At 36.0% G+C, this 15839-nt stretch overlaps 1 protein-coding gene across 3 annotated transcripts in view; it reads right to left on the bottom strand.

The window, feature by feature from the left end:
* The window catches only part of Ack (activated Cdc42 kinase), an 87600-nt gene that overhangs the window by 5788 nt on the left and 65973 nt on the right, over positions 1-15839 (bottom strand). For 2 of the 3 annotated variants that reach the window (XM_067117840.1, XM_067117839.1), the window contains exons 4-16: positions 15386-15475; positions 14515-14624; positions 14082-14191; positions 13004-13116; positions 12168-12306; positions 11833-11996; positions 11344-11501; positions 10782-10921; positions 9658-9777; positions 8279-8411; positions 6839-7014; positions 3169-5453; positions 410-591 (exon numbers count right to left, since the gene is read on the bottom strand). In XM_067117840.1, the coding sequence (XP_066973941.1) occupies positions 410-591; positions 3169-5453; positions 6839-7014; positions 8279-8411; positions 9658-9777; positions 10782-10921; positions 11344-11501; positions 11833-11996; positions 12168-12306; positions 13004-13116; positions 14082-14191; positions 14515-14624; positions 15386-15475 (3920 nt within the window). The remainder of the gene's footprint in view (positions 1-409; positions 592-3168; positions 5454-6838; positions 7015-8278; positions 8412-9657; positions 9778-10781; positions 10922-11343; positions 11502-11832; positions 11997-12167; positions 12307-13003; positions 13117-14081; positions 14192-14514; positions 14625-15385; positions 15476-15839) is intronic. The other variant, XM_067117841.1, reaches the window with a different exon arrangement.

The raw sequence follows: 15839 nt of genomic DNA, 5'->3' as shown, positions 1-15839 counted from the left end.
ATTCAGGTGTGTGCTTAAACTACCTAATAATTAATATAATAATAATAATTATAATAATGAGAAAAACATAAAGAACTGCTAAACTTTTCTCTACTATACTTACTAAAGCATACTTGATATTTCTTTTCTATTTGACTGCATCAAATGAGTAAAAGCTTCCAACAGAAGTATAATATTCAGGTAAAGTGCTATATTAGTACAAATATGATTTAAATCAGTGCAGGAGTATCCATTTTCAATCTCTGTTTTAGACAATATCACTTAATTTGGCTCATTTCAACTGGAAAAGCACATTATTTCAATAAATGGAAGGTCCTCTGTAATGCAAATGAACAGCAACACATTCATCATCAATACTTCCACCATTCAGTTCTATGACCTTAAACATGAAATATTGTAATTTCCTGACCTGTAAAGCTTCTCAACTTTAAGGAAGCGAACAGCCCCCTGGTAATCACCACTGGAAATGTGCAGTGCTTGACGTGCAGCAGATTCTGTTGTCCCTGGCACCACTGCAGCTACACGGCCAACCAGCACCTCAGCCCCACTGGTAATACCACCACCTACCCCACCACCACCACCACACACCATCTGCAAGCATAGACCCAGATAAGCAGGTTAAATATGGAATGGGAAAGCAAGATCAGGTGATCATAAAACAAACTGTAGAATATAACTACATGCAATAAACAACCCTGCTTTATAGAGTTCCATGCAAAAAAAAAAATTAAGACACTAATCTTTTCAAATGGAAATGCTGCAGCAAATCCCACACCAATGGGAGATTTGGACCTATCATTGTTTACTGCTAGGTACCATTATGAAGGTACCATTATGAAACTGTTATGCATATGCAGAAGACCAGAGGAAGAAAAGCTATAATTTTTGGAAAAGTTCTCAGATATGGTAACAGAAGGATCACAGTTGGAGGGTATGCTTGGAGGAGGAGGGAGTCTTGATGGCAGGTAACAACAGCAAAGAAGAGTTGGCAGGAATGGAAGCAGACTCTCAACGGAGAAGAAGGAAGAGAAACTATTCACAAAAGTGAAAGCCTTAGAGAAGATGTGAAAACAGCAAAGTATATAAAAGACAAAACTTGAGAAATTCAAGTTGAAAAGATAAAATGGCATAACTGAGCAAGTATTCAAAAAATCTTTTGAATGAAGAGAATTATGAAGTGGAGGATGTTGGCATAATTGAGGGACTAAACTGAAAGTACAGTATAGCATGTGAAGAAATTAAAGGGGCCTTTGGAATTAAGGTGGAAAAGCTTCGAAACCATAAGGCACAGTGTGATATTATAAAAGCAGCAGGAAAAACAGTCACTGATGAGCTAGCACAGGAAAAACAGTCATTGATGAGCTAGCACAAACATGAAAACTTGGCAAAGGAGGTATAATACCAGAAAAGTAAAACAAGGCATGACAATGATACACAAAGGAAAAGGGGATGCACTACAATGTGAAAATCAACGAATAAGATTACTTAAGCAGGCTATTCATTTTACTTAAGCAGGCTGTTAAAGTCTGACTTTGTGTCAGAAAGATTAACACTTCAAAAGCATTAATTATAATGAGGTGACTAAAGAAAGAACCATGCTGAGGAAGCTATTTTATTACATATTTCTGGATCTTGAGAAGTCACTTGATAACTCAGATAAACAATTAGATAAGCATCATGAATGCTGATGGTACCAGAAAGACTCCTGGAACTAGGGATATTGCTGTAACGTTAGATCTAAACTGAAGACACTGGCAGGTTTATCAGATGAATTTTAGATAAATATCAGTCAACCACAAGCACTTTGCTGTTTATCAAGGAATACAGAAAAGGAGGTTCCTGGGAGCTGCTCCAAGCAGATGACATGTTCACAACAGATCAGAAGAGGTTACAGAAATGTTTAAAAGACTGAAGAGTGAAATGAAGAAAGTACTGGAAATTGGCATAAGCAAAATAAAGCTTATGGTGAATAGAAAGGAAGCTAATGCAAAGAAAACTCAGGAAAGTGACCATGTGGATGCTGGGAAGCAAACTCTGCACTGTGTATCAAATGAAGTGGGTGTAATCACAAGAGTTGCTTAGGACTGCAAAGTATCAACAGAATATGATTTCCAATGGGGAGAGCAGATAGACAAAAGATGGAGAGGCAAAATGAGGTGGAAATGAAACTCTAAGAAGAGGTAGAATGTATCGGTTACCTCTGGGACACATTTTACTGACAAGCAGGTATTCATATAGAAGTAAGAAAGTGTAGCAACAGTCTGGATAAAGTGGAAAGAGACTGCTGGTAAATAAATGTATCCCACTAGCAAACACAGCATTAACATATGATCCATGCATAAATCTATACTAATCTATGCTGCAGATCTGGGCACACACAAAAAAACTGAAGATGTGACTACAGAATCCCATGATTCATGGCCAGAATACAGTACAGAGACAATAATATGAATGAGGAAACTGCTGTAAGAAATGGTCTTGCAGCTGGAAAATTATGGATCTCAATGACTAATGTGGTTCCGACTCGTGGTGTGAATAGGTGAAGAACAGTTCGTCAGAAAAGTAAAAGATGTGGAAATATAGCAGGAAAAGGACTTGCAGGAAGGCCCAGAAAATCATGGAATAAGGGGATAGATGAAGACCTAGGCAGATGGAAATTCAGGCATTAAGTCCAATGAAATGAACTCATTTAATTTCATATCTAACCCAAAGATCCAGACAAAAATGTTACTGCATATGCAAAAGCTACTAAATTTTCTTTTACATAGATTGAGTGTATTTTGCAGTGATAACTGATGCCAAATTCAAGTGTTCTACTTAATGTTTCAACTACATGGAAAAATAAGAAGTATTTTCTTGCAATCTGCAAATAAGTAACAAATGAATATGTATGAGAAATTATAATCCTTGAAGTTAATTCTCTAAGTTTATTATCTTCTGGTTGTACACACAATAGGTAACTCCTTTCAAATAAATAAAAACTCAATTTATGTTACTCTAAACACTGATTTTACATTTCTGTTATCACTATACTTATCATATCTGTACTGCATTATTCATCCGATATATGTTGCTTCAGGGTATGAAGAGCCAGAGCTAAACAATAGGATATCTTAAGGGTGCTATCAAATTTTACTAGCCTAAAGTGGATATACAACTGAAACTTACCTGATTATAATTTACAGTCAGCTGTGGACTAAGCACAACTGTAGGTTGTATCACAGATGTTGGGGGAAGATGCACTTGCTGATGAATATTTAGACTTGAATGTGATTGGCCCTGGCTAGGCCATGCTTGTGTTGTCGCTGGTGACTCCGTTTGTGCTTTTTGGCTTGGTTGCAATGGCTGATGCTGAAGTGCCTGTGTGCTGTAACCCATCTGAAAACCACTTGCATTAGATGTTCTCATGTTTGATATGGCTGGGGTAGGTCCTGTACCATCAAGGGACTGAAACCAATTTCCTGGTACACCAGACAGAGTATTCATAGTTAAACTTGAAAATCTATTCGTGCTCAGAGCATTTACAGAAGCAGCTGAAAATACCGAACCATGGTGCGCAACATTTCCAGAGGCTGGTCCTAAGTTACCAAGGCTACCACCCACAGCACTTCTAGGTACAAGACTAGAATCTCTTGAAGTTGACATCTGTTGCTGCTGTAAAAAGGGTCGCACATGAGCAGTTTTGGGAAAATATTGCCCAGTGTCTACCATCTGCTGTGGAACCAAACCCAGAGTTCTAGAAGAGGAAAGAACATCCAAATCAGAGAAGGCACTCATTCTACTGAATTTCTCCCCTTCTGAGGTAACTCTTAAACTTGTCCTCCCTCCAGATGAATCAGCACTCTGACTCTCACTACGAGAAATACACTTTGCAGTGGACTGTTGTCGAGAACTAGCGTAATGCTGAGGTGGAGGGATTGCTGGTATATGAGAACTCTGAGTTGTACTTGGTACAACATTACTTAACCTACTATCTGTGTTCTTATTTTTTTCACTGAAAGTGTTTGCTGATGCTTGGTCCTTTCCTAGAGACTTTTCCAGTTCTGCAATAAAGCCCGGATCTAATCTTGGAAGTGTGGCACTAGTTGGGGTTAAAGGTGCTGGTAAGGATAACTGCCTCTGCTGCTTGGCAGATGACGGTAATGTGGAAGATGCATGAGTATTTTTGGGTGTAAAGTCTTTAGCAACTGAAGGCTGAAGAATGGCTACCTGTCGATTTGGATCATATCCTTGTCGAACAGACCATGCAGAGGAAGACGTTGGGGTACCAGATGTGGAAGGCTGTTCATCTTTAGGTTGAGTTACAGAACTAACGGATGGTGGAGAAAGAGGTAGTGATGAACTTGTCCTTGGAGAAGATACACTGTTAATCCACATATTACTAATTTGCGTATTTAAATCCCCTACTGTACTGGTTTCCCTGCTGACCTCAGAGACAATACCTCTTGGTGAATCTAAGACACGATTTTGTAACATTGGGAAAACATTTGTTGATATAGTCATGTTGTCAGTTTGTGCTGAAGGGGTACCACAGCATGAAATGTGAGGTGAACTTTCTGAAATAGGTTTATAAGAGAATGTTACAGTGGGTGATTCAGTCACGCTGGCCGCACTCCTTGGTGAATTTGAGATGGATGGGCTAAATGAGACAGATGAATTACTCGAGTTAACAGGACCAGATGAGGAAGTAAGTGCTGGACTCATACAGAGAGGGGTAGTGGTTGACACGGAGTTTATGGACTGATTGTGAGATGAATATGAATTACTTGTACTTGTTGGCGAACTGATCATAGATGTGGCTGAGAGAGAGGTTCCCTTAGGAGAACTCAGAGTGGGTGTTCCAGCAGTAATGGTGTCCTCATCATCTACCTCCTGCTGTAAACTTTGGGTGTCAGGGGTTTCTATAGGGGGCTCATCGTAACATCGAATGTGAGAAGTATCAAAAGGATCTGGCTCCTCACTATTAAAATAATTAACACTTGCACTGTCATCCACTCCTGAATTATCAATATTTACAGCACTTGTGGATGCACCATATATAACTTCTTTATTATTGCTATAACTATAATTCTCTCGTCTTTCAACACCAGCAACTGACTCTGCACCACCAACACTCTGAATATCATCATCCCATTCTGAATCGTCATCAAAATCATCACCGGATTCATCTGGGGTACCAAAGGAATTAGAATATACAGCTGGTGCAGCTGGTGCTGGTGACAGGTGTTGCTGAGGAGCCTGTAGATTATTATTTATGGAATGTGGAACATTTTCTTCAACACGATTTTGATTTTGCATATTAAGCTGATTGTGGATCATGAGCTGATTTTGCAGTCTTCTGTGGAGAAGGTGGACAGGGGGACTTGGAGAAGGACGGGTGGGGACTCGAAGCGGTTGTTGCGTCACACTGTTGACATTTTCATATAATCGCTGATCCTGTGTACTGGTACTGGCTGAAATAAGAAAATTATCAATTAACCACAAATATAAAATCAAACATACAATAAAACCATTAAAATCCTGTAATATATATCCCACTAGAGTACTTAAAAGCAAATAAATCATGATTGGGAACTCATGCTGAAATGAGCTGTAAAACAAAATAAATTCTACTAAGCAAAACTTCAAGAGCTTAGGTTTAATAGTCCTTGTAAAAATAACCAAGAATTTCAATATTTTATTTTTTGTGTCATCTCTACTTACTTGCAAGACCTACAAACACTTAAGACCATAGGAAATCAATTACAGCAATCATAAACCTTATAATAATTTAGAAAAATGAAGCAATGGTAAAAGATATTAACGTTCAACATATTTTCACTTAGAATATAATCAAATCATTGTGATGGGAGAATGGATTTCCTTAAAGAGCTGCATTAATGACCTTCCTTCCATAAGGTTTTTATAGTTTTTACTTTCAATAATCATTCTATTGCGGAACCCAGTTTCTTTGCTTTGTATTTTGTATCACCTATGGACATCCTGTTGCGTACAATACTACTCTGCACAATAATAGTCTTTGGGATTTTATCTTACAAAGGGGTGAAGAGGTCACATATATTCCAGCTAAACTCTGACTGGTCAGCAGGTAAGTGGGTGAGTAAGATGAGTCCCTCTCCTAGGGTGCTGGCCTGGGAGTAGGGAATACCTGACATAGCTGGTGTTATTTCTTTCTTGCTGGTTGGTTGTATTACTGACCAGGGAAAGATCATTCTGTACTGCTGAGATGAAATTACCAACAACTCTTGTAACACTGGAATCCACTGTTTCACTGGTTTCATAACAGGCAGCGAGGTTCATGTTGGAACTGATGCAAAATCTCCATGTAAAGGTAAGAAGAAGAGGGCCTGTTCATGGAATGGATGGTAGGTTTTTCTTGTGGCATAAATGTAAGGCCAACAATATTTTCAGCTTCGTCACAACCTGGCACTGTTCTAGAATTTCAAATTCTTCTACGATCTGTTTTCTAGTGGATCTCGAACCATGCTGATGTACACAGAGAAGAGGAATAATCTCTCCTTTGTCTTCTCATTAAGGCAGTAGATGATAAGTATGATTTTGTTAACTACTGTAGAGGTGACACTTCCTTGGATAATACTGCAAGCAGCATTCTCATCTGGTTTATAGAACATAGTGGTGTAATTTATGAGCAAAGAGTCTGGGCAGCTTAATAGGAATTTCAAGACAGAAAGCGATGCAACTGTGACAAAAGGGATAATTCAAAGTCCTTTTAATTAAACTAAAAAATTCCAGTTCATAATCAGTCATTACATATATTTATTGTACCACTGGCACATTAGTGTCATTCACTGTCAACACATAATCTCATGCTTCATACCTGGGCCAACATTCCCATATACTGGTAACTCTGATGGAACAGGCATATCAATTAATGATGACACACTCCCTCTGAGTTCACTTCCAGGATCTGAAGAACTATTCTCTACACGTAAGTCTGAAACCGACTGAGACCTCTGACGACCACCTTCAGAAAAATCAATCAGCAACTCATCCCTAAAAAAAAAAAAAAACAGGAGAAATTAAAATTTAGTAAAAATTAAAACAGATTAGTAAACAAATCTATACCAATATATTCAAAGGTCCAAATTACTGGGTAGGTTTTCCAATTAGTCTAAAGGTACTTGAGGATTTCTTGCTTATAATATCATCTCTTATAATATCATCTGAGAAATATACAGCAGTGTGGATTTAGCCATGGTAAAGAGTCAACAGACCAAGTGTTCATTATAAAGAAACAGAGGCTTGTGTATCAATATACATGAGTAAATGGTTTACTTCTGTCTGACAGTTTGACAGTTATACAGCTGGAATGATGAGAGACAACAAGAGGAGATACATTTGCAAAAAGGATGAGGCTGTAAAATGGCTGATATTTACAGATTTAACGTTTACTAGTTTTAACACAGAAAATTTGCAGACTTATAAAGTGTGTGACATGGCAAAAATAAATTAAAAAGTCAAAACAATTTTGTCACATACATGTTACATGAAACACACTTGTAACCATTGTGTAGGAAAGTCTTAGAGAGAAAAAAAGGAATATAGTAATACCATATTAATTAAGGTAATGAAATAACTAACAGCAATAACATAATAAAATACAGAGCAAAACTTCCAAAAACACTGTGCATGCTTACAGACCTGGACTTGGACAAGGTAGTGGATTAAAGCCTTACTGTAACTAATGTAAGAAAACATGGACTAATGCTGTACAAGCCTCATATACAGTAAATATTTTCAAAACCCGAAGAAACACTCAGGAAATGACTAATGCTGTACAAGCCTCATATACAGTAAATATTTTCAAAACCCAAAGAAACACTCAGGAAATATGTTAAAATTCTAAAAATGAAACTGTAGGTCTTGTGAAAGCTGTCACATTCCAATGTATCATGGCTTGGTGGACAATTTACTTCTCTGAATTGAAATGACATAAAGGGTGACACCCTACACTACAAAATGGTTGTCATAATTTATTCATTTACAAATGTTATGAATCATTACTGATATCAGAGACCTAACGAATGACTACTGGTACAAGTATTAAAACAAATATCATAGCACAATAAGCCTGCTTTCACTCTTAAGCACTGCATGCATAAAAGTCTATTATGTACTTTGAATTACACTTTCACCACTTTTACTGAATCTGAAAAGCCTTAACCAATTACATTTGAATATGATGTCCAAAGGTTCTTCAGACTATATATCCCATTTTTAACATCAAATTAAATTCCACAAGAACTATTATTCTCACCTTCCTTGAGATCCTTTTCTTGCAGCTTTCAAAGTTTGGGTTTTGGTAACATCATCAGGCCACTTTTCATTTACTAAGCGATTATAGTCAAACTGACGACGATGACCCTGTTTTAGACGAAGAGAATGATGCTCTGCAAAAACAAGAGATCATATTACATTCGGATAAATAGAATCTCACTAAAAATTTTCTTACTCATATTATCCGAAGTCCATAAACATCAAAGTATTATCCCAAGGACAGGAAGATAAAAAGGGAAAAATATGTAAGTTACCATACAACATAGGGTTTCAATGACACTACAAATCTACAGTGAATAAAGATAAACAAGCAGAAATTACAAAGTCTGAGGTCTAATTCATGTTTTTATACTTCAATCTTATATCTAAAATTGTTTTTCAGCATTTTAATCAATTACTTAGTCATTTCTAGCAAAATTGATTACCTGTCCCACTGTCAACTTTTCCATTCATTTACGAATTTCACAATTTAACATTTATAAATATACTCTTGTCACTGATTCAACCCTCTATACATCTGACTTTTCTTTGATTCAACCCTCTATACATCTGACTTTTCTTTCAACTACCTACAATGTATGTATACTTTATTTTTAAAAACTGCAGTATATGGATCAGCCAATACTCACCCACCAGGAACTTCTCAATGGAAATGCCATAATGTAATCATCAACATATTCAAAAGGCATCTTTCCATTTCTATTTTCTCATCCAATTTCTTGATTTTACTGTGTATACTAATCTACCAACATTTTGTGTTTAAACTGCTTCAAACATGTTTTTGACACAATATAATTTAAACTGCTTGATCTGCTTCTGACATCTAGGGAGTATACATGCATATCATAAGTTCCTTTCCCCCATCTTGTTCACTGTCCTTAACACCACATTTTACCACTCTTTCCCAAGAACAATGTTCTCACATACAGGGTGCATTTTATGTTTCTTTTTTCATCAAAAGCTACTTTTTATATAATATAATCTTGTACTTTAAGCCTCCACTTAACTAGCCTCACTCTACAGGTACTAATCTAGCCACCCCTCTACTAAGCTCAAGGAGAGAATAAATTTGGTGACAGTATCTTTCCCGCTATTACCAAGCTGTTAAACTTTTTCCTTACTTTAAATTTCCTTAATTCCCTAAATGTTCTATCCTTAAATTTCAGCTATTGCTTCTACTTTAGTGTCAGGATCCATCCCCATTCCATCCTACCTGTTTCCATCAGGCAAGGGCTGGACACCCTACCAGTTTCAATATTAATTGATACTATAATTATACTGCACACAAGTTCAAAACTTCCAAATGAATATAAGGCTGGTAAAGATAGATTCACCAGCCTCTGAAACAAAGCTACTTACTGACACGCCTTGGAGACATGGGTTTGCCATGCTTATCTGGAGGGTCCATTGGATTCCTGAGATACATATCATCTATGAATGCAGGGCTGCCCCATGTCTTACCAGTAATTCCACCATGACCTTGAATAAAAGCATTCGTAAGTCATATATTCTTCATGATATAAAACAAGATATCAAGAGCAACAGATGGTTTGAGCAAGAAAATCATCTTTAGTGAATTTCTCTAAGTTTTTGCCTTGAGCAATGAATTCTTTCATTAGACAAAAATATGAGGGGACATGAAATCAATACTAGAACAAAGTACAGTATTACAAAATTTTAAGAGCCTAATCCTAGTTACTAATGCAAGAATACCATGATGCTCCAATGTATAATATTTTGACGAGCATTATACCAATTTCTTTTTTGGTTTAAAGTTAAAAACAAAGACAGTTATAATCCAACTTCATTCAGTAAATACAGGAACACCATAAATATTTCTAAAAAGTAAAAAAATTGACAAAATAAGATATCAGTAGTCCACTGAAAACATAACCAATACCCTGCATAATGCTACCAGTATGGTTAAAAAGATGACATCACAAAACCTTCAAATACCTGTATTGTAGTTGAACTTACCGTAACATTTTGCTGCTGATATATGTTATATGCTTCCTCCTTTTCTTCCCTGCTTTGCTAATCTTTCTTCTCCACTAAACATGTCCCATTCCAGAGTCCCAATTACAGTATGCTTAGCATAACAATGTAAATGGTACCGAACATTCTTTGCAGCAACCCTTCTTCCCTAGCAGCATTACTTTCTGCTTTTAATTTTTCATCCGTTCCCTTTAGTTACAGTACTTCCAACATACTTGTTCAACTTCTTTAATTTTACCTTACTCCATTTTCACCTCTCATTCATGGAACAAAACAAAAGCATCCCTGATTAAAATAAATATGGTTGTGATAAAAACTGTTGTTCATCTCTATTTGCAAGTACATAAGTTTTCAACTGTTGTTGAACAACAACAGAAGGATAGAAGAAACCTGGTGAAGAGGAAAATATAAAAAAAAAAACTCACACCCCTTACACGGATATAAATAACTATCCACAACCTCAAAACCTTTTTGAAGGCCCCACTTACCTGTATGAATGAAGGAATTCCTGAGAGGTTTACTAATATCTTGAATGGCTAAAGGTCTCTGGGGATCAACAATGCAACGAGGAAAGTCACCAACTACAAAAGTCCTCTGATTCTGTCCTTTCCACCAATAGTTTTCAGGCCTGCAAATGAAAAAAATGCTGAGGTTAACTTGCAAAGTTAAAAGCTTTGCATTATAACCAACTCACAACAATGTTTAAAGCTCCTCCAGTTGACTAGAAACAATTCCTATCAAATGGGCTCTACCAAAAATGTGCAAAATCCCAAAAAAAAATCATTTTATAACCTTGAGACAAAAAATAATACAGGGCAGTTAATGACAAAACAAATATTACATAAAAAAAGACTAAAACCAAATTAACACTGAATCAAACCAACAAAAGTTAGCATAAATTCCATGAATACAACTAATGAGACTTAATTCTTGAAGCTGTATGGCAAGGAACACCCTCTAATAATCTTTGAGACTAGATTTTCAGATCACGGCTAGATCAGTTTTTTGTTATACAAAAACAAAATAAATTAAAGCTGATAACATGCTTACTTTCCATTAATAATGGCAATGGAATCGCCAGCTTCGACCTTCATTCTCCCTTCTTCGTCAAAGGCCTGCAGTGCTCTCATTACGGCCGGCATCATCATTGCCACTCTTTCGTATATCTGGGAAAAACTAGGTCGGTCGCTGGGAGTGTGAGACCAGCACTGGAAAGATATGCAAACCATTCTACAACATTTCCCTGGCAGATCAATTACCCACAGTTTTATTTTAAATATGGGGAAATCTATTCCATGACAAATGAAATGGATCAACTCCTCAAAGTAAAATGGGGAAATATTCTAAAGTGAGACAAACAAATGATTATTTCTCGAGTTGGTCAACAAAATACAATCTTCTATTTAATGTATACAAAGAACAATACCACTGTAAGTATCACCATCTTAAAATAATTACCAGCTATGGCACTGTTATCATTCACCCCAGCTCAACCCTAACAAACTTCTCTATAAGCAACTATATGAGAAAACATCCTACCTGCAAAAGTAACTCATATAGTTCATTGGGGCACGATGGAGGACATGCAAGGCGTTCCCTTTCCTGATCAATTTTTCTCAAGATCTGCTGTCCATTCATGCCAATCCAAGGGTCCTCCCCAAATGTGAATGTTTCCCACACAGTCACAGCATACATCCAGACGTCTGCATTATCATACCAAGTAATTATTAGTGGTCACTTATGTAATACTTCAAAACTAATATGCCCTTATCTTTTTAAAATATAACTTTAATTCAGTGTTTCCAAAACATAAATTTTACTGTTTTTCTTATATGGATCTTTCTTTAAAACATTATTTTAATGCATCAACCCACCTGAAGCATGTGAAAACTGCTTGGATTTAAGTGATTCTGGTGCACACCATGGAAAGGGCACTTTCTTTTGTTCTGTCATCACATAACAATCCTCTTGCTGGGGCAATGCTCGCATGAGACCAAAGTCACCAATCTTAATCTGACACAGAAAATAAAAAATTAAATCAAATCATGCAACCCTTTAAAATTCAGCATTTCTGGAAATAATCTGTCTAACATAATATTCATCCCAGTTTGTGTCCGTTACATCAAATATCAACTGCAAAGTTATGTTGCAAAAAATCAATATTAATGAATGCACAATGCCTATAAATGGCTCAAGGAGCCAGAATGGGATGACTTACTTTCTCTAATCACAAAAGCATCTAAACAATGCAAACTCGAAGAGTATGACACTAAATCAAACAATTTAAGTTCATTTTCCATACACCTACCTAACACATCTGCATGAACATAAATGCCAAGATTCATGGCTGAAATGAGTTGGGAGCATAATCTTTCAAATATGGATGTTGTTGACAGATATGGTGTTTAATCAAGATCATTAATTCTTCTTTCAAAGACTGAGGCAGTATGCTCATTCAACAAGATAGGGAGAGGACCATTCAGTCTGATTAGAAGTACCATAGATAGACAGTAGAAGAATGAAGGCAGAAATCAAGGAGCCAGGACATTGCTGAAGACTTGACCAGATGGGAGTTCGTATGGAAGTACATTAAAGCGGATAGAATTCATGACATTTTACTACACAGGGAAAACCTGATTTTAAACACTGTTGACAACAATAATTACATTAATTTATATAATAACACTCCAGTAAATATCAATTCACATACCTTATCAACCGATGACAACAGAACATTGCGAGCAGCCAGATCCCGATGAATGAAATGACGGGTCTCTAAGTACTTCATTCCATTGGCCATCTGAACAGTGTAGTCAAAGAGAGCTGGAAAAAAGAAAGAAAGGAATATCACATATGTACTATAGTATACTGTCAACTCATAAATGGCCTTAAGCTGCTACCTGGTCCTGACTCCAAGCCATAATATTAATATAATATGTTTTTAAATGACTTTACCTTATGTTGATCTGTTCTTTCCCTGATTTATATTCAGTTATTATTATTATTGCTTCCCCTTGGGAATAACTTACACAAATATGCACAAACATACAAAGATATGCTTCTAAGGTCCATTAACCTATAGCAACCACAAATGAGGCAATATAGTTATAAGAGACAATGTCACAAGGTCATCCAGTCTTACATACATTCACAAATTTTAGTACAAAGAGGAAGATTGGTTACAGTGTATGGCAAGAGTACAAATACAATACTTACCAATAACAGTACGTATTTATTACTACTAGTGTACTGCACACACTAAGCTTTCATACAAGCACAATGCAATTGGAATCATATCAAACACACATTATCATTAAAAATATAAACAGACATCTGAAGGAAAGTATCATTAACACTGCAATGTCACTTAGGCTATTCTAAATTTTTTGTCTATCACATTCACATCAAACCTAGGGGAAAGCATCAATATACTAGTGCTTTGAATACGAAAGCTACAAGACATTACAACCAACTGAGTAAACTGCAAGCAAACAATTAAGGAAAAATTTAATTATTTTTCACTCCATCTGAAGACTCAAATTACAACTCTAAAAAGGATAATATTCTACTAAAGAATACAAAATTTTCCTAATAATAATTAAAGCCTTTTATGGTGATCTGAACCTCAACAGTTACGGCATAAAACATCTTCACTCTGGCACTACATGAATTAAATTCCTGCAAATGTTCTGCTACAAAATTTACTAAGTATAACTGAAAGGATAAAAAAAAACTAATGGCACATACATAACTGGTGCTTCCAATAAGCATGCATAAACTATACTTACATGTAATGGGGACTTGACAATTTTGCTTTCTCAAGTAATCCAAGAGAGAACCCAGGGGAGCTAACTCTGTAACCATCATCAGAGGGTTGGAAAGAACTATACCAAATAACCTGCAAAGTAAAGAAAAGAAGAATGTGCCCAACTACACAGTGCCTGCAAATTTAAGCGCTTCATTAACCTAGGTAATGTACAATCTGATATTGTTAAATCATGCAAAAATAAAAATTTTAATATAAACCAAATGAGAATGAAGCTCTACAGTATATTACAATCTGTTGAACAAAACTACCTTTAAATAAAAAAAAAAATGAAAGTACCAATGCTAAAAGTGAAAATCTGAATAATCTATGTGATTTTAATAAAGATGACATAAAACAGAGAATGAAGCTCAGGATAACAATGCATCAATAATGCAAATGTTTTGTTAACTTACTGTATAAGATTTGGGTGGGAGAGCTGATGCATAGCCTGGACTTCGCGAATGAAATCATCAAGTGCCCCTGGCACATGAAGAACATCTTGCTTTAATATTTTAACTGCAACCTACAGAAGACAAAAGAGTAAAAAAAACAATGAATTACATAAAGATATGTAGTTTACAGCCTGAATAAAAAGATGAGCCTCCCAGGCAAATTATGAAAGCTACCAAACTTTCCCAACAGATCGCAAGATTTTTCCCCCTTTCTAATCTTCTTGTAAACCTGAAAGATAAAACAGAAAACTGCATGGTCAGCAAAATAAAATCATATTAAATTACCTATACACAAACACCTTAAAAAAAATCCATTTGCCCCAATTGCCAGGTCGTATCATAGTGGTCAACATTCACTGAGAATACTACAGCTTGTGCAGCATCTAATAATACTCCAAAATAATTTTGTAACAATCATTATCTAATAAACACTGAATACCAAGGTTTGGACATCTGTGAGCCACACTGAGACCATATATACAGAATGTATTACTGATGTTTGTGTTGATGAAGAATATTCATTTCAAATCATGAGGGCTAAAGCACAACTGAAGATAAAAGGTTTGACATAAAACTAAACTACAAGCCATGAATATTGAGTTTTGAAAAATATTAAAATTATTATCAGTGAAGACCAAAAAGTACAATCACATTCATTAGGCAATCTCTTCATACTAGGAAGGCAGAATGCTCTCTTATGAAACAAGGTTTGACCACTAACACAAATCAACTCTAAAATACCCAAGATTAACTCTCAACTTTGTGGTCTCTTTAAAAAGCAAATTCAATATGGCTCCCAAAGATGATCAAATCAATGCTATATGTTCCTCACCTCTTTAACTTTACCACTTGGTGTCACCCATTCTCCACTGCGCACCACACCAAAGCTGCCATCACCAAGCTTCCGCCCCTGAGTAAGGTCCTGTGAAAAAATATATTGTACACAATTTGCTCTAACAAACTGCAAGTAAATTCATTTACATTAATTTTGGAAAATAATTCCAAATAGTAAGCACAAATTCACTGTAAGCAGTGGTAACTAAATCAATGTGAAAATGTTTCTTCTGGAACATTAACTACATGAAGAATAGGTCCCCATACGAATTTCAAGAAAATGAGAATACTACAGTATACCTGTATTACAAAACCTAGCTTAGCTCAAAACATGAGTGCAGTACTGATGCTTACATATAAAAATATATATCTATGGGTCTGTCAAAGGGAAATCATACACAGGTAGATCCAAGATATCAGCATGATCACTTACAGCAATGTCTTTGAATACA

This window comes from Macrobrachium rosenbergii, chromosome 15 (genome assembly GCF_040412425.1).
Source record: "Macrobrachium rosenbergii isolate ZJJX-2024 chromosome 15, ASM4041242v1, whole genome shotgun sequence".
NCBI classification, from domain to species: Eukaryota; Metazoa; Arthropoda; class Malacostraca; order Decapoda; family Palaemonidae; genus Macrobrachium; species Macrobrachium rosenbergii.
The sequence above is the reverse complement of the archived record's forward strand: the minus strand, read 5'-3'. Positions and strand labels throughout refer to the sequence as shown.